We start from the raw sequence: 20,054 nt of genomic DNA, 5'->3' as shown, positions 1-20,054 counted from the left end.
GGGCCCGAGTATGAAAAACTAACAGGAATGGGCACTGGTGAATGCCGACCTGCAGGCACAATGGAACGCCCATGTGGTACAGAGACTCGGGGGAAAGACTCATTCTGGGACCAGGGCTGAAGCTGTGGAAAGGGGTGACCATGCAGCGCCTTTCTAGCTGCGCCTCCAGGTGTGGGGCAGCTTTCAATCCGGCTCTGCTGGAAAGTTCTCCGTCCCTGCCACCTGGGATTTGCTCCTCAGAGGGAAGGTGGGCACAGGGGAGCTGCTGAGGAAGTTCCTGGTTTCCCTGAGAACATTTTAGTGGGATTCACGGTTCACCGGGGCACCTGGTTAATAACACTGTTCATCAGTGAAGCGCAGCGCGAGCCGATTCTGCCCAATTCACTGAAACCACAGAGGAGTGAGTATGGTGATGAGGACAAACCACAACAAACACTGGAGGAAATTTCAGGCAGGAGCATGCGTGCCTTGTGCTCACTCAGCAGACGGAAAGGCGCTACTAGACTTACATTTTCTTTGGAAAATGATCTTGTGAAGCACAGGTATCTGGTAACCTTGGATTTAAACAAGCCGTCTTTCCAGAGGTCAGCATCCACACCATCTGCTGTCTGTGCGACCTACACCAAAGAGACAGAGGACCGCAGGTAAGGCGGTGGAACGGGAGCGCGCGAGCCGCTTCTTCGTACCGGTGCCAATTAACACCGGCCGGAACTCTCCTGGCATCTCATTAGTTCATTTCACTGGGCCCTGGGAAGAGATTTTCCAAAAGGGGAAAAGGGAGAGTGTGAAAAACACAACTTCTAAAAATACTGTCCCCGGGGAAGCCATTGATTAAAGACACCCTGACAAAAGTGGTTCTAATGAGAAAAGAGCAACTTTTGTTGTAATGGACCAAGGAGGGATTGGAGAAGTCAGCACATTAGGTTGCTCATTACCACTCACTTGGGGGGGGGGTGGTAGGGGTGCAGGAAAAAGTCCAGTGGGGTGTGAAATGCCACCTGAGAGGGCACCGCTGTGGGCGGCTGACGCGGCCCTGCTCCAGGACCCTGGGGCCCGCCAGGTGCTTCGTCAGTGGGGTCCACTGGGGCCGGGCAGGTGTCAGGAAACCCGCTCCTCAGCGCATCTTCTGGGCACCAGGTCTGCGAGTGCTATTCAAGGCCGGAAACTGCATCATGTTAGAAAAACCAGGCAGACCCAGGTCCTGGCTTACAGCCTCACTAGGAAGCCGTGTGCTTGTGTACAGATGCAGGCATTTTCCTCTAAGGAGAGTTCAAGGACGAAGCCAGCCTTGATTTGGGCCTCGCAGGACCTGTGCCCGGGCTGTGGGTGGGGGCAGGTGTGAAGGCTGGAGGTTGGGGGAAGGGCTTGTGATGAGATGGGAGGAAGAGGGAAGGAGCTGAGGAGGACAGGGACCTCCAGATGCTCCCGGTGGCCTGGCAGGGCTGGGTCTGCCCTCCGCTCGGCAGCCTAACCCGAGTCTTACCAGCATCTCGTCAGAGGATTCGTCGGCCTCCGGCACCTCAGCTGGCACCCGGGGGGACCCCAGGAAGGCTCAGGGAGCAGCATCCCTGCCGGGGTACACTCGGTGTCTCCCTGCTCGTCCCTGAGAGGCATAGCCTCGGGCTGCAGTCCTTGATCTGACGCCCTCGGGGCCGTGCTGACAAACTACTGAGAGCATCTCCTTCCTCTACACAGACACTGCTGGCGTCAGCCCCGCACGGGAGCAGCTCCCGGCACAGCGGCCCAGTCGCACGCACCAGCGGCGGTGCCGGAGCCCCACAGCCACTCTCGGAGGCTGCCCCAGGAAAGCCCACAGCCCCACAGGCAGAGGAAAATGCCTTTTTTCAAACCCAACGATGGTCAATTAGCAAATGCTACGAAGGGAAGGACGGACAAAGGTACTTCTGCTAAATATGTAAATATGTGTGGCCTGGAATCTGGAAGAAATGTATGGGGATGATGTAGGAACCGCTCGCTCCACCGATGTCCCCACAGAAAGATGCTAGTTCGGGTTGGGACCTCATCAGCACGTTCCCGTGACGGTCACACATCCAGTTTCTTGAAAAACATGAGCTTTAACGCAGTGGCCCCAACTGGCCACTGCCAAGAACCCCTTTGGTGTGTTTCCTTCCTTGGATCCCATGTTTTGAAAGATTTTTTTTCTCAAACTCTACTTTTACTGTATTTCCTAAATTCTAGGATGGAGTCATTTGGGGATCACTCAGAGATTTAAAGAAATACCCCTTTAGAAAAAAAGAAATAGTATCATATCAAAATATATAAATCTATTTTTAGGTGCATCCCAATTTCGGAACCACTAAAATGTGAAAATAAAAAATGTATAGGAACAACGAAACGCCATGCCACCTGAAACCTATTTGGTTTCTCTATAATAAATGCATTATTGTTAATACATTAAAAACAAGTCTGCAGAACCCTCAATGTCTGAGGAGCCACAGGCTGGTAGCCCAGAAGGAAGAAAGCTGTGTCCTCAGCTCCCACGGGGGGGCGGAGGATGGGTGTGCACGGCACCAGGCTACTGCTTCCAGGAAATGACGATTCCCTCTTCCCGCCACTGGCAGAACCTCCCTTGGCTGAGTGAGAAGACACTTGGACAAGATGGAGAGGCCGGGGCAGCAGAGTGAGGGCAACAGGCCGGCCCGTCCTCAGAGTCCCCCTTCTCCACCCGGACGAGTCTGAGAAGCATTATAAACGGACAACCAAAGCAAAGGCCAGGCCTTGCCCTGAGGCCACAGCTCACCTGCAATGAAGCAAAGATGTGTAATGCCCTCCGACCCCGGCCAACGGGAGGCAAGGCAGGAGGGGAGGGGGTAGCCGGTCCTGAGAGTCCACCGCAGTGAACGGAAAAGTCCTACCCGAAGCAGAATAACAGAATCCCACCAAATCTGGGATTTAGAAAACCACCGCTGACACTTCTACGGAGAAATGACAGGTCCCACCACGGAAATGACAGGCCTCGGACAAGGCTGTACACTGCATCCCCATGACCTGATTCTTTTACAACTGGAAGTTTATGCCTTTTGACTCTATCTAACTTTTATAATAAGAAAACCAACAATTTAAAAGACTGCATTTGATGCGGGGAGAAATGAAGATCTGCCTGAGAAACACTGTGGAGCAGCTGTCTAGCTGAGCCCCAGGCCAGGCCAGCACTTTGCCCAAGAGAAGCTCCTGAAAGACCACAGCTAACCACCAGGTTCCTCAACCTGTTCACACCCGGTGTGTTACGAGAGCCCACCCGCAGTTCAAAGATGTGCTTGGCAGACAGAAAGCAATCACAGGGGCCAGGAAACTCTGCAGACATTCCAAAGGAAATATCTGGCTGACACTACGAATAAGAATGGAGTTCAAAGAGCCCTTGATGTGTGAGCGCCTGCACTGTGGAACACAGTCGGCCGGTCAGTGGCCAACCACGGAGCCACGTCAGCTCTCAACCGGAGCAGTGCGGGCGCAGCAGGGAGGCAGGGGTCGCGCAGCCATCCTCGGATCCCACAGGAGGGGTGCCCCAGGTGCTTCTAAACACCATGAAGGGGAAAGAGCCATTCGACCTGGCTGGTGCTGAGTTGAAGAACTCCAGGTGTTTTTCTGGTTCTGATTTCGTTTGCATCGTATCACTTTGTATCCTGAATGGCGAGCTCAACTTGGCCACAGAGCTTCAGTTGAAAATGTCTAATACTTTTTAGCAAAAGCAATGAATGCGTGTCTCTGTCGAAATGTTATTAGCACTCTCCCTCTGATTGGTAAGATTCTGTAACTTTTATTCTCGGTCTTGCACTTTTCTGTGTCTTCCAAATTGTCTACAAAGAGCATGTGTTAGTTCTGTATTCAGAAAATGAACACATTAAGGAAGGAAGACATTGGTCAATAGCATTCAAAGCTGAGACGAGGCCAACAATTAGAAAAAACAAATGAACTAACAAAAAACTACTGAGTTAGACAGTTAGGAACTAAGGGGCGAGTGAAAATAATGACAAAGAGATGGCAATAGGAGGCCCCGGGCAGGCAGGGCTTACTGACAAAGACAGGGCTGGAAGCTGGGGAGGTGACAGGATGGTGGCAGTGGCAACATCTCCTCGTTTTTAGGAACGGGGACAGCAGCAGGTGTGTGTGGGAAGGGGTAGAGAATGAGGACAGAATGAATGGACTTACACAAGGAGGATTAACAAGCAAGAACGGAGACAGAAGGAAGTAGCAATGAGACCTCCCCTGGGGAATGCATTTGGGAAGGAAGAGGGCCACCCACAGGGGCTCCACCGGTGTCACCTCTTTCTCACTTTCTCGCTCTTGACGGGTCTGTAAGTTACGGGCAGACAGGGACCACCTCTGACTCACGATTCCCAGTGCCAGGCACAGGCCCTGCTGGTGAACGCATGTGTCCCCTCTTCTGCTCCGTCCATCTCCAGACTTTACGGAAAGCTCCTCCGAGCCCAGGAGAGTGGGCTTGTGTAAAGGACTCGCCCGCCGGCGCAGGGGGGTGGGGGGGAGGGGGAGGGGCTGGAGAGTGCTCACCAGCAAGCACGGCACAGTCTGAAAGACCTGGAGACCCCGCTTGAGACGTCGGGACATCTGAGTGTCTTCCTAAGAACAAGGGAGTTTTCTATGAAACCAAATCACCAGCCCTCAAGGCCGGCCCAATGGCCCAATTACAAGCCATCATTTCTGAATGCGGTTCAATCCGCCTATGAAAACATGGGTCTAAGGTACGAAGGCAACACCTTTAACAAATGGCACCGTTTTCCCGTAGCCAGGGCCCTAGCAGGATATGGTTAAGAAAATAGTGAAAACTCGAGGTCCTGGGATTAGCAGAAAATCCAGTGATGCTTCCTGGCTCCCCCAGGCTTTGAGGAAGGACACGGGCCTGCCCATTGGCCCAGCCTCCCCCACACCCTCTGCCCGATGCTGCTGGCTCCACCCCTGCCCACGCTCTCTGCATGGACCACCTGGAGTGGTGGTACAGGTTCCTGCTGGATAAGAGGAAACAACTCAGACTGCAAGGCCGGGCTCTGGGCTGCTGGCTGGTTTTAACAAAGGGGCCCTGAAAGACGAGGAGGACAGGAAGAGTTAAAGTGATGGGATTAAGAGGAGATGAGTGGAACTGGTGAGTCATGAGTCACGCTCAATGACAGGAGCAAGAAAGCGAAGGAGATGAACTGGCACTTGTGACTAAGTCACCCTTCCTGCTGACTCTATTACTCAGCTCTCAAACCACATGGCCAGCTGTAATTGCATTTCAATTCATGTTTAACACAAACATAACTTAGCTGGATGTTGGCATCCAATATCCCAGACATAGAAAGGCAAAAGAGAAAGGAGCCAGCTAACTCGATTCAATACACCTCCTTTGCATGCCCGGTGGTATATGTATGCACCCAGGCACGGCTGGGTACTGGAGGGGCAGCCCTATGGCAGACGCCTTGCGATGCCGAGATACGTATACAGCAGCCGACAGCTGTGGTTAAAAAGTGGTAAGAGCCACAATAGAGGAGAGCACACCCACCATCAGAGCACAAGGCGCTACCACGTCATTCCGCGGGGAGAGGGACGGCGTGCACGCGCCAAGGCACGGGCAGGCGTGGGAACAGCGCAGCTAAGAAACTACGCAGAGTTCACGGGGATCGGAGGAGGGCGAGAAGGCAAAGGGCAAATCAACGTAAGTCTTAGGTTCCAGAGAAGTCCATCCGTTTGATAAACCCCTTCTGAGTGCTAGTTGCTGAACACTCAGAAATAAATAAAACAAAGAATTTGCCTTTGAATCTAAAAATAGGAAGCTGGAGAGCAATTCTAAGCAGGTGAGTAGTGCGGCTTTTCCGACAGTTCCCACAGGCAATGCTACAGGGAAGGTGAGGCTGGGACGGAGTTAGGGAGCCGCACTGGGGCAGTTCCAGCGGCTGTAAGGAAGGAAATTGAGAACAGAGTTGCTGGATATTTCCTCAGTCAACGGATCAATCCCTTCTCACACTCTTGCCCTCTCGTCTGGTCCTCTCCACAAACACAGTGGAATCTGCAATCACATAATTTCCTATCACATAAACCTTCCAAACACGTCAGCTTAAACCATGATCAAAGGGTCAGGAAATAGCCCAGAAATCAGGTGGGGGTGAGTGGTAGGTTGGAATTCAGAACAATAAAAGATTCAATGAGGTTGCTAGACAAAAGAAAATTACTATTTTTTTTTTTTTAAATAAGCTTTCCTCTATACTAGCTCAGAAGCTTCCCATCCTTTTTCAAAGCTTTTATATCGTTTGCAGAATGTGGGAATTACCGGTTCCTTGACAATTTTAGGGTATGTTACCTTAAAACAATTTAGGCCTAGTGCTTTTGTTGGAAATAATTCTCCAATGACTTTTGCAATTTCTTTCTTTGATACAGGTTTGTTATTGGATTTCTTCTTCTTAAATAGCTGTAGCAATGATCTAACTCATCAAGATTTTCAATTTTAGTCACATAAGGTTACACAAAGGAGCTACTCATTATAGTCTCTTATAATTTTCAAATCTCCTTATGCTCTTACTTCCCTGTTCTCAATCTAAATTCTGCTTATATTTATTTCCTTTTACTATCATATTTGCCAAAAAGTTTATCTATTGTGCTTTTTACAAAGGATCAATTCTCAATTACCAATTCTCCCTCCTTTTGCTTCTGATTTCTCATTCTATCTTTATTATTTCCTTCCATGTGTTTTTCTAGTTTCTTGAGCTGTGGGAAAATATTAATTGCTCTAATATACCTGTAATTAGAGCCTCAGAAAAAAAGAGAGGTGAAGGAGAACTCTTTTAATAATGCCCAGAAAATTCCCAACTGCAAAATAGCAGAAAACCCATTCTTTTCAGGTGTACACGGAACATTTACCAAGACAGATCACAGTCCAGGCTGGAGTCGATAAACTACAGCCCACAGACCAACTACAGCCTGTAGCTTCTTTGTGCACAGCCTAGGAATTGCAAATGGTTTTTATATTTTTAAGAATTAAAAAATCAATATGCAATAGAGACCACATGTGGCCTGCAAAGCTTAAAATATTTATTATCTGGACCTCTACAGAAAACTCCTTTTCTAGGCCATAAAACTGAGTTTTCTCTCTGATGACATGGAATTACATAAGATGTCAATAACAGAAAAAAATATACAGAAAATCCCCAAATTCATGGAAGCAAGACAACGCACATCTAAATAACCCACGGGTCAAAGAAAAATCAAAGGGAAAATAAACAGTATTGTGAATAGAATTAAATTTAAACACAAAATAATAACATTCAGGGATACAGCTAATGCAGAGTTTAGAGGGAAATTCATAGCATTAAAATGCTTATATTAGAAATGAAGAGAGATTGCAAATCAATAATCAAAACTTTCCCTTAAAAAACTAGAACATTAAACCCAAAGTAAGCAGAAGAAAGGAAACAATAAAGGGAAAACAATAAAACAGAATACATAAAAATGATAAAGAAAATAAAACCAAACGCTGGTTCTTTGAAAAGATGAATAAATTGATACAAGTCTAGGCAGCCTGGGGAGGAAAAAAGAGAGATAACACCAATGATCATGATTAGGAATGAATAAGAGGACATCCTATAGGTTCTAGAGATATCTGTAATAATAAAAGTGTAATATGTAAATCGGCATATTACAACTGTCCAGAGACCCTTCTGGATGAAGCCAGGGCTGCGAAGGCCTACTCTTGCACGAATTTTGTGCACAGGGCCTCTAGTTAAAAATATAAGAAGATATTATGAATAACTTTATGCCCAGGCACTGAAAAACTTAAATGGAAAAACTTGAATAGAACTATATCTATTTTAAAACTTGAAATGTTGCTAAAAACTTACCCAGGTCCAGGTCCAGATAGTTTCACTAGTAAATTCTACAAGCATTTAAAGAAAAAATACCAGTTTTACATTAAATATTCTAGAAAACAGATGAGAAAGAACCACTTCCCAATTTATTATATGAGACCAGCATTACCCTAATACCAAAACCAGACAAAAACTTTCTAATAAAAGAAAACCACAGATCAATCAATATTTCTCACTACATATTATAAAATGTCTCAACAACATCTTAGCAAATCAAATCTAAAAATACATTAAAGAGCAATGTATTATGTCCTTGTGGGGTTTATCCAAGAAATCTAAGTTTGATTTAACATCAAAAATCAATCAGATATTTCATCATACTAAGAAACTAAAAAGGAAAAGCAATATGATTATCTCAATAAAGCATTTGACAAAATTCAACATCCACGTATGATCAAAACTCTCTGGAAGGGTACTTAGTAAGCTTATTAAATAGTGTCTCCAAAAAAAAAAAAAAAAAAAAAGACAAAAAGAAAAGCTACAGCTAATATTAGATTTAAGTGGTGAAATACTGAGTGATTTTCCCCTACAATCTGGAATAAGGCAAGGATGTCTGCCTTCCCGACTTCAACTTAACAGTGTACTGAATGTTCTAGTTCGTGCCCTAGGGCAAGAGAGAGAAATAAAAGGGCATACAGACTGGGCATTAAAAAGTGGTGGGGGTAAGGGAGAGACCAACCAAAGGACTTGTATGCATGCATATAAGCCTAACCAATGGACACAGACACGAGGGGGGGCGGGGGGGGGGGTGAGGGCATGAGTGGGGGGTGGGGTGGGGGGCAATGGGAGGATAAGGACACATATGTAATACCTTAATCAATAAAGAAAAAAAATTTTTTTAAGTAACACTGAATACCATTTACAATAGCATAAAAAATATGAAATGCTTAAGGATAAATTTGGCAAAATATCTGTTTAATTTATACACTAAAAACTAAAAATGGCTGATGAGAGAAACTGAAGAAGACTTAAAATAAATGAAGAGCTATATCATGTTATTTTGAAATTATTTAAGATTTAGAGGTAAGCTACAAAAAATTACACGGATTCCCTATAATGTTATATCTTTAAAAAGATCAATAAATTGATAACACCAATGATCTTGATTAGGAATGAATAAGAGGATATCCTACAGGTTCTAGAGATATCTGTTTGGTTCCCCACTTTTATTTTATTCTTTTCAATTAAGTATTTTGTGAGAGATACTTAGAAACTATGTAAATATACTACTTCTCATAATACTTTTACCTAGTATCTTTAACATCTAGCTATATCTTTTAAGACCAAAAAGAAAGTGACAGATGTGACTACTAGTAAAAACTAAAACTTTGATAAGATGAACAATAATCAACAAACTTTGATACTATAAACAAAGTTGAAAGGCAATAATGGACTGAGAGAAAAATACATGTAACATACATAATAGTCAAAGAATAAACATTATTCTTTGACTATATCAGGGAATATATCAGGGAATCCTACCAGTCAATAAGAAAAAGCCAACCAAATGAGTGAACTTTAAAAACAGGAAATTAACAGAAAAAATACAAATGGCCAAAAACATGAAAAGAAGCTCAACCTCCTGACCAATAACAGAACTCCAAATTCACACAATCTGTTCCTAGTTTGGAAAAAATGAAAGTAAGAAGACTGATAATAAAGAGTGATGGTGAGAATGAGGGTAAATAGAAACTGCTGTATACCACTTACTGGGAGTATATATAAGTTAGTAAAGCATTTTTGAAAGGCTATGGGTGGTAGCTACTAAAATTTAAAATGTGCACATCCTTTTACCCATCAGCACACATCCAGAGACATATGTACAGGGATACTTATCACAGCATTGCTTTTCAAAGACCAAAGAAAAAAACTTTAATTGCATTAGCAGGCAGTGACTAACGAGTTACAGTAGAAAAACAGCCATTAAAAAGAATGATGCTGTTATGGAGAGATTTCCTACATAATTGTTAAAGAAAAGAAGAAAGAAGAAATATTATGTAGAACACATGTACTAATAATAGTAAGCTATATATATAAAAGCCTAAGTGACCAGCAGACTGGCCAATCTTCCGACCGGCCAGTAGCTATGATGCGCACTGACCACCAGGGGGCAGACGCTCAACACAGGAGCTGCCAAGCGACAGCAACTTTGCAGAGTGCCCTCTCGCACTCCAGGACCCCTCAGGGGATGTTGGACTGTGGGTTTTGGCTGATCCCCGCAGCCCAGGCTGAGGGACTCCACCTGCTGTGGGGAGCCCGCTCACTCCACAGATGCCCTTTGAGCCCCGGCGCCACCCCAGGTACAGCCAGCCGGGGAGGGACCGCAGGAGGTTGGCTCCAGGGTGTGTCCAGCCCACCTGGCCCAGTCCCGACTGCTGGCCACCTTCTAATTAATTTACTTTCAATGTGCATGAATTCGTGCACTGGGCCTCCAGTAATAATAATAATAATATTAATAATAGTTGCATGGCTCAAGGTAATGCAAGTTACTGTTTTAAGCACTTTATGAACATTAGCTCATTTAATTCTCACCACAATTCTATGAGGAAAGTTCTGTGAATAATCCCCACTTTAAAGACAAGAAAATTGAAGCACTGAGAGGTAAAGTACCTTGACAGAGGTCACACAGCTCATAAGTGGCAGAGCCAAGATTTGAACCGAGGAAAAAGGATTCCAGAGACTCCGTTTTTGATCACTAAACTTTGCAGCCTCTCCCTCTCCTGCTTCCTCTGCCACTCCTCTCTACACACACACACACACACACACACACACACACACACACATATGTGGGGCAAAAGTAGGTTTACAATTGTGAGTACACAAAAGTTTATTCTTATATTATTATTTATTAATTATTGTATTATTTTCCATGTAAATAACTTTAAACCTACTTTTAACCCACCCTGTGTATGTATGTATGTGCATATGTATATGTGTGTGTGCGTGTGTGTGTGTATGGAAAGGTATTTGCAAAATCATAGAAAAAGGATTGGAAAGATAGACCAAACTGTTAACCTATTAATAAAACAAAACATCACTTAACAAATAATCAACTAATTAATAGAACTGATTGCTAGATGCCCTGAATGTCTGACTACTTCAAGAACTAGAGCCGATTCTTCCTCCTAGTCTCATCTCCTTACTTGGAGTCTCTCACAGTAAGGGAGGTCTGTCCCCTCAGTGACCTCCATCTCTCGATAATACAGTCACCTCCCGCAATTCTCAGCTCCAGCTCCATCTCCCCTCCCCATAGGCACCATCCCTCACGCAAGCAGTCTCTTAATACTATCACTGTGGACCACGAAATCGAGAAGGGTGGCCTAAAGCATTTTCAATCTTGTAGACATTAAGGAATAACTGGCAAGTAGTTTATAGACATGCAGCAGCACCTTTCTTGCCTCTGTACGTAAGGCTGAACATCAATGTTTAGGAAAGATTTCTGACCGGCTTAGAAATAAGCAGATTCTCTAGTTAACCCCAAATTAACATGAAACTAGAGCAATCCAGGACTTCCCCTTCCAGGAATATGAAATAAGATACACCTTTTCCTATTCCTCCCACTAAATACAACAAAAAATCCTGGCCGTTACATGAAAGGAACGTAAGTGGCCTCTAAAGGGTGAGAGAAGAAGGCAGACAGCCAGGGGCCTCGGGACCCAAGGAGCACCATGTGGTGAGTCCTGTGGTTTCTTTGTGCCCCACATATCCCACACCTGGAGCAGCAACAGACACAGACCAAAGAGCCCTAACAAAAGCCTGCTTTCTCTGGACAGTAACAGGTCATTTAGCCAACAACAGATCTACTCCAGCCAACACCACCTAAAACAGTGGCCCGCCCCCTCCCGTGCCAGTAAAGCCAGAGTAGGGGGACCAGGCTTCCCCCCGCACAGGGCTTTAACGGGGCATCCCTACGTCTCTGATGAGATGGGGTCAGGGCCGGCCCACTAGAGAGCCAGGACTTCCATCCCCACCAGGCAGCAAGGAGGCTTCCCTCTCCCCAGTGGAGTGATACTGGAGAAACCTTGTGGAAAGTCAGGACTTTCACCCCTGTGATGTCAGGGGGCCACCAGGGGCCTGTAATGAGGCACTCCCGCCAGGGGGTATCAGCGGAGGCCTAGTGGGGAGTCAGAACTCCATCACCTTCCAGCAGTAACAAGGGGCCCCATCTCCTTGAGTGTCAACAGAAGCCAAATGGGGAGACTGAACTTCTACTCCTACCTGGCAGTAAAGAGATGGCGTCCTCCTTCTGCCAGGGCAGTGTCAGAAGGAAGCAGGCAAAATACAAGGTTTAAATAAGATCCGGAGTCTCATGATACACACCCAACCTTTCCAGGTTCCAGTCAAAACCCACTCATCAAAGCAAAGCACCAAGAAACAACAATCTCAAATTGAATTTAAAAAGACAAATCTACAGAGCCCAAAGCAGGGCAACAGAGATGTTTGAATTATCTGGGGGGAAAGACCAAAAAAAACCTTTAAAGCAGCCATCAGGAAAATGCTTCACTGAACAATTATGAACATGCTTGAAACAAATGAAAAGTAGACAATCTCAGCAAAGAAATAGAAAGTCTCAGTGAATAAACAGAAAATATAAAGAACCAAATTGAAATTTTAGAACTGAAAAATGCAATAACTGAAATAAACTTAACGGATGGACTCGGCCGCAGAATAGAAGAGAGAGAGAAAGAATCAGTGAACTGGGAGATAGAATAGAAATGACCTAATATGAACAACAGAGAGAAAATAGACTGAACAAAAAATGAACAGAGCCTCGGGGGACTGTGGACTATAACAAAAGACCTAGCACTCCTTTCATCAGAGTTCCCGAAGAGTAGGGACAGGGCGAGGCTGGAGAAGTACCTGAGGAAATAATGGCGAAAAACTTCCTAAATTTAACAACAGGCATAACTCTACCGAGTCAAGAAGGTAAGCAGACTCTAAAGGTGATAAATCCAAATAAATCCACACCAGGACACATCATAACCAAACTCCTGAAAAATTAGGACAAAGAAAAATGTTTGAAGAATTGAGAATGGAACAACACTTTCCTTATAGGGGAACAACAATTCGAATGATGGCAGATTTCTCATTAGAAATCACAGTGGCCAGAAGGAAATAACACATCATTTTTCAAGTGCTGAAAGAACTGTCAACCCAGAATCCTACATTCAGTGAAATATCCTTCAGAAATGAACAGGAAATAAAGACATTCTCAGATAAAGGAAAACTAAGAGAATTTTTTGCCAGCAGACATACTCTAAAAGAATTGCTAAAGAAGTCCTCTAATCAGAAAAGAAATGATTTTTTTTTAAAGAAACTTTGAAACATCAGGAAGGAAATAAAAAACATGGTATATAAAAACATGGGTAAATAGACTTCTCCTTTTGAATTTTCTAAATTATGTTTGATGGTAGAAGCAAATATTATAACACTGTCTGGTATGGAAATATTTAAGCCAATCAACACTAATAAAGAGAAAAATGGTAATTGGCATACGACGATACCCTTTTCATTGGCTAATCAGGGCTATATGCAAATTAACTGCCAACTAAGATTGGCAGTTAACTGTCAACAAGATGGCGGTTAATTTGCATATGTAGGCACAATGCAGGGAGGCAAAAGGGAAAGCAGGAAGAAGCCCCTTTGCCCTGCCCCCCAGCCATGATCGGAGAATCAGGTGCCTTTTCCGCCCTGGCCAGTGATAGCAGGAAGTAGGGGTGGAGCCAGCGATGGGAGCTGGGCACGGTCGAAGCTGGCAGTCCCAGAAGCTAGGGGTCCCTTGCCTGGGCCTAAAGCGAAGCCCACGATCGCGGGGCCGCTGCAGCTGTGGGTCCCCGCTGCCCGGGCCAGACGCCTCAGCCAGAGGCATCCTGCAGGGGCAGGGGTGGAGCCTGTGCAATCGAGGCGCCCCCCGCTGCCACTGCAGATCCCCGCTGCCCGGGCCGGACGCCTAGGCCAGAGGCGTCAGGCCTGGGCAAGGGGCCGATCCTGTGATTGGAGGGTGATGGGGGTCAACGCCTGAGGGCTCCCAGTATGTGAGAGGGGGCAGGCTGGGCTGAGGGACACTCCCCTCCCCCTCCCCACACCCAGTGCACGAATTTCGTGCACCGAGCCCCTAGTTATATTATAAGTAAGGGAGCATAAAGGGACATAAAGGAGAGTAAGGGTTCTGTGCTTCACTTGAACTAGTAAAATGAAGTTACCAGATACACACACATAGACACTGACACACATAATGTACTACCTAAAGCAATCACTAAAAATGCTATACAACAAAGTAAACTCAAAAACATTTCAATAAGCCAAAATGAATTCTAACAAATTTTCAAATAATCCAAAAGAAGGCTGGAAAAAGAATACAGAAACAATAAAAAACATAGAATAAATAGAAAATAAAAAATAAAATGGCAGGCTTAAGCCCAAACATATCAATAATTATGTTAAATATAAATGATCTATATACACCGCCGAAACCGGTTTGGCTCAGTGGGTAGAGCGCCGGCCTGCTTACTGAAAGGTCCCAGGTTCGATTCTGGTCAAGGGCATGTACCTGGGTTGCAGGCACATCCCCAGTGGGAGATGTGCAGGAGGCACCTGATTGATGTTTCTCTCTCATCGATGTTTCTAACTCTCTATCTCTCTCCCTTCCTCTCTGTGAAAAATCAATAAAATATATTTTAAAAAATTATCTAAATACACCAATTAGCAGAGGAGTATATTTAAAAACATGATCTAACTATATGCTGTCTACAAGAAACTTATTTCCAATATAATGGTATAAGCAGATTGGAAGAAAAAGTATGAAAAAAGATATCTCATAAAAACATTCATTAAAAGGAAGCAGAAGTAGCTATACTGATATTAGCTAAAACATACATTGGAAGCTAAGATAATTAAAAGACAGAAAGAGACATTATATAATGATAAAATGGTCAACACACCAAAAGGAGATAGCAATCCTAAATGTGCATGCATCAGACAACATTGCTGAAAAACATGTGAAGCAAAAACTGATGATATGAAAGGAACAAAGAATAATTCCAAAATTACAGTTGGGAACTTCACCGCTCTCTCTAAAACTGATAGAATAACTAGACAGAAAATCAGCAAAGATAAAGAGGAATACAACAGCACTATCAACCAAGAGGATCTAATCAATATTTTTTAAAAATTCCACTCAATAACAGCAGAGCACACAGTCTTTTCAAGTGACCATGGAACACATGCTAAAACAGACCATTTCATGGGCTATAGAACAAACTTCAACAAATTTTTTAAAACTGAAATCATACAAGAGTGTGTTCTCCAAACACAATGAAATCAAACTAAAAAACAATAACAGATTATTGGACAATCTCTAAATCAGTGGTTCTCAACCTGTGGGTCGCGACCCCTTTGGCGGTCGAACGACCCTTTCACGGGGTCGCCTAAGACCATTCTGCATATCAGATATTTACAATACGATTCATAACAGCAGCAACATTACAGTTATGAAGTAGCAATGAAAATAATTTTATGGTTGGGTCACAACATGAGGAACTGTATTTAAAGGGCCAGAAGATTGAGAACCACTGCTCTAAATGCTTAAAAACTAAACAACACAATTCTAAATAACCCATAGGTCAAAGAAGAAACCTAAAGAAAAATTAAAAATATATTGAACAGAATGAAAATGAAGATAAAATATATGAAACCTTGTGGGACATAGCTAAAGTAGTGCTGAGAGGGAAATTAATAGCACTAAATGTATATATTAGAAATGAGGAAAAGTCTCAATTCAATATCTAAGTTCCTACCTTAAGAACCTAGAAAAAGAGCAAAATAAACCCAAAACAAGCAGAAGGAAGTAAATAATAAATATAAAAACAGAAATCAATGAAATTGAAAATAGGGTAAAAAACAATGAAACAAAGAGTTGGTTGTTTTGAAAACGTTAATATAATTGACAAACTTCTAAGACTGACAAAGAAAAAAGAGAGAATATACAAATGATCAATATCAGAATCAGAGAATATTATAGACTCTGCAGACACCAAAATAATAAGGGAATGCTACAAATAATTCTACACATAAATTTGGAACTTTTAGTACAATCCTTTCCTTGATTCCCAGGGAGAGAAGAGGACTAGTGTTTAAACCAATCACCAGTGGTCAATAATTTAATCAATGTAATGAAGCCTCCTGAAAACCCCAAAAGGATGGAGTACGGAGAGCTTCCCGGGTCATGACCGTGGAGATCTGGGGAGAGTGACACGCTGGGAGAGAGGGACGGAAGCTCCGTGTCCTTCCCACATACTGTGCCCTGTGCATGTCTTCCGTCTGCGTGCTCCTGAGGTGTATCCTTTATAAGAAACCAGTGATCTAGTAGAGAAAAGCTTTCTCTGAGTCCTGGCCACTCAAATTAGTCAGACCTGAGAAGGGGGTCGTTGAACTTCTGATCCATAGCTGGTCTGGCAGAAGCACAGGGGACAACTTGGACTTGCAGTTGGCATGTGAAGTGAGGCAGGGGTGGTTCTATGGGGCTGAGCCTTAGCCTGTGGAGTCGGATGCTGCCTCCAGGTAGCGAGTGTCAGAACTGTTGAACGTACCGCTTATTTAGACCCATGTTGGAATTGGGTATAAACCCCCTTTTAAATATTTACCATCTAAATTCCAGCAAAATTTTTACTGATGTAGACAAGACTATTCTAAAATTTATATGGAACAACACAAAGAAACCTGAATAGCTATAACATTTTTTAAAAGAAGAATAAAGTGCGAGGTATCATTCTACCCAATTTCAAGACGTACTGTGTAGCTCCAGTAATCGATACTGTGTGGCACTGGCAGAGGGCTAGGCACACAGAATGGAACTGAAGAGAGGGCCACCCAAATATGCCCAATTGATTTTTTTTTATGTTTGAAAAGCAATTCAGAAGGAAAGATTGCCTTTTCAACAAATGGTACTGAGCAGCTGTTCATCTATAGGGTGGCGGGGGCAGAAGAACTGTAACCTAAGTTCACACCTTATATAAAACTAAGTCAAAATGTACCAGACTTAAATTAAATGTTAAATACAAAACTATCAAACTTATAGAAAAAATAGGAGAAATCTTCAGGATCTAGGGCTAGACTACGAGTTCTTAGATTTGACACCAAAGACATGATTGATAAATTTAAAAAGTGACAAATCGGACTTCATGAAAATTAAAAATTTTTGCTCTGTGAAAGATTCTATTAAGATACAAAGACAAGTACAGACCAGAAGAAAATATTTGCAAATCACATAATCAACCAAACACTCATACCTAAACATACAAAGACCTCTTAAAACTCAACAGTAAAAAAACACACAAACAATTCAGTCAGAAGATGAGGAAGACGTGAAGTGGCATTTTATTGAGGACAGAGAGACTGCAAATGAGCACATGAAAAGATGTTGAACATCATTAGCCACTAGAGTAACACAAATTAAAACCAAATGAGTTACCACTACACACCTATCAGCATGGCTAACACAAAAAATACTGACAATGACAATGCTGGAAAGGATGGGGAGGAACTGGATCAGTGGTACATTTCTGGTGGAAATGTAAAATGTTACAGCCACAAAGGAAAGTGGTTGGGCATTTTCATAAAATAAAACACGAAATATGCAACTACCATATGACCAGTAATTGTATTCCTGGACACTTATCCCAGAGGAATGAAAACTTCGGTTACCATAAAACCTGTTATGAGTATCGGTAGCAGTTTTATTCATGATGGCTCCAAATGAAACAAGATGTCCTTCGGTGGGTACACGGTTAAACAAATCACGGTGCAGGTTTGTCAATGAACACTGTCCAGGAATAAAAAGGAACAAACTATTGCTGCATGCAATAGAGTCTCCAGATAAATCTCCTGAGAATTATGCTGTTTTTGAGGGGCGGGGGGGGGGGGGGGCGCGCGCATTTCCAAAGGTTACATGCTGTATGATTCCGTTTCTAAAACATTTCTGAAATGACAAAATTATAGAAATGGAGAACAAATTGGTGGTTATAAAGGAGGTTAGCTAGTTCCTAGAACCAGTAAACCACCTACCGATGAGCACTTTTGAACATAAACCAACTAATCCTGAGTCCCTATCTCTATCTGCCTCCTTTCATCAGGCTCCTTCCGTGTGGGACACTCTCCCCACACCTAACTCACCCAGGGCCAGGTACCTGACAACTAGAGACCGTCTCTACCGCCCACAGCCACTGGAACCATTCACACTGGGCAGTCCTCCGCCTGCTCAGCCTGCCTCTCCCTGCCTCTCCTGCGGAACCACAAAAAGGCTCTTGCCCAAGCTTTCCCCTCGCTCCTCTGCCTCCTGACCAGCCCTGGAGCCTCCGCTCGCTCCCTCCCTCGCGGTCCTGCGTGGAGTGGCGTGCCCCTCCTCTGGGGTCCATGAGAACACACCATCTTTTCGATGGCAGTTGTCTCCTGATGTGTGGGCCTCACCACGCCGGAATAAAGAGAAAGTCCCCAGGACAGTTAAAAACAGCAATGTTCCGTGTCTTGACCATATGCGTGTCAACATCCAGGTTGGGAGACTGTACCAGTGTGCATGGCGTTACACTGGGGGAAGCTGGGGGAAGGGTAAACAAGATCCCTGCATCCTAAGACTCCACGCGGATTCTGACGACCTCAACATAGAAAGTTCAACCGAAAACAATGAAAGGAAAATTAAAGCATGTCCCTCATCTTTTCCATTAATCCAACCAACTGAGGCTTCATTGTTAGAAGCTTTTCTAAATAATGGACAGGAAGTCCCAGTGAACAGAGGAAGTGCCAGAACACTGGACTGTGCCCCGGGGTCCCCTCCACTACAGAGTAAGTCATTATTGCAATCTTTGGGTCAAAACCAAGATTCCTAGTTGGTTGGGAGAAAAGTTCAGAAGGAGGCAGTTTAAGGCGCTCTTTCTCTCTTCCTTTTTTAAAATATGTTTTTATTGATTTTTAGAGAGAGAGAGAGGAAGGGAGAGGGATAGCTAGAAACATCCGTAAGAGAGAAACATCATTGATCGGCTGCCTCCTCCATGCCCCCTCCTGGGGATTGAGCCTGCAACCTGGGCATGTGCCCTGACCAGGAATCGAACCCTGACCTCCTGGTTCCTGGGCCAAAGCCCAACCACTGAGCCACCCGGGCTGGACTATTTCTGATCGACTCATCCTAACAAAGGCCAATGTTTGCTTCTTGCCCACCTCCTGGATGCCAGGCACAAGTAGCCCATGTGCTTCCTCTCTGGCTCGCTCCACGCCCCGAGGCCGGAGCTCTGCCGGGCAAAGCGCAATGGCCAGGGAAGATGCCAGAGTTATACAAAGGCCTAGGGGCTGGTCATAAAACCGCTTTCCGTGTTTCCAGTAAATCTCAGTTTAATGTATTTTCTAACAGAACTAAAGGGAGGAACACCTGGTACCTTTTATCAACACAAGCTCTGGTTCTGAAAATAAACCAGCGTGTGAGGCGGGACTCAGCCTGTGGTTATTTCCGAATTGGGAGCAGCCCTGACGGCAGGGCCACGTGGGAGGGAGCTGGAGGCAGCAGGAAAAAGCTGCTGGCCTTGCTTGTGCTTCTGCTTCTCAGAGGCAGGGGTCCCGGAGGACAGCCCTGGAGCCTGTGGGCCACTGGTCCTCTGCCAGAGGAAGAGGTGGCTTCCTGCCCTGCTCGCCCACCTCCCCCAACTGCGGCTTCTGGAGCGACAGTGACAGCTGTGATCAGACGGGACAGCCTCCACTTGCTCGCTATCTACCCCACGTTTCTAATTAGATATCACTGCCACCTTCACGTGCTCTCATGTGACCTTTACAATATCTTGAGCACGATATAAAAACACCAGCCTGCTTGAATCTGCATCGGCACTTTCAAGATTTTTCTTTTCTTTTTCTACTTTGGTGAGTAAAATGTAGGACCTTACTTGCAGGTTTAGGGTTTTAAAGATATCCCTCTCTATGTCCCCTAGACAGGGCCCACTGGTCCAGAGGGGAGCTGATCGCTCCTGGTACCCCCATATCCTCACATTTGACCGTTCAAGCAACTGAACCTTCCAATTATTTAGAAACTCCCAAACACACTTAGGGCATATACAAATTATACAGGCCCACGGTTTTTAAGAAATGGTCTGTGGTCTAATGGTTTCAGAAATGAACAGGAGTGCTGAGAGGAAGGGAGATGGA

General features: G+C 44.4%; 1 protein-coding gene across 2 annotated transcripts in view; it reads right to left on the bottom strand.

The window, feature by feature from the left end:
- Positions 1–20,054, bottom strand: part of MVB12B (multivesicular body subunit 12B) — a 141,722-nt gene that overhangs the window by 104,002 nt on the left and 17,666 nt on the right. For both annotated transcript variants that reach the window (XM_059658051.1, XM_059658052.1), the window contains exon 3: positions 510–617. In XM_059658051.1, the coding sequence (XP_059514034.1) occupies positions 510–617 (108 nt within the window). The remainder of the gene's footprint in view (positions 1–509; positions 618–20,054) is intronic.

This window comes from Myotis daubentonii, chromosome 11, assembly GCF_963259705.1.
Source record: "Myotis daubentonii chromosome 11, mMyoDau2.1, whole genome shotgun sequence".
NCBI classification, from domain to species: Eukaryota; Metazoa; Chordata; class Mammalia; order Chiroptera; family Vespertilionidae; genus Myotis; species Myotis daubentonii.
This window is presented reverse-complemented; position numbering and strand designations above follow the sequence as displayed.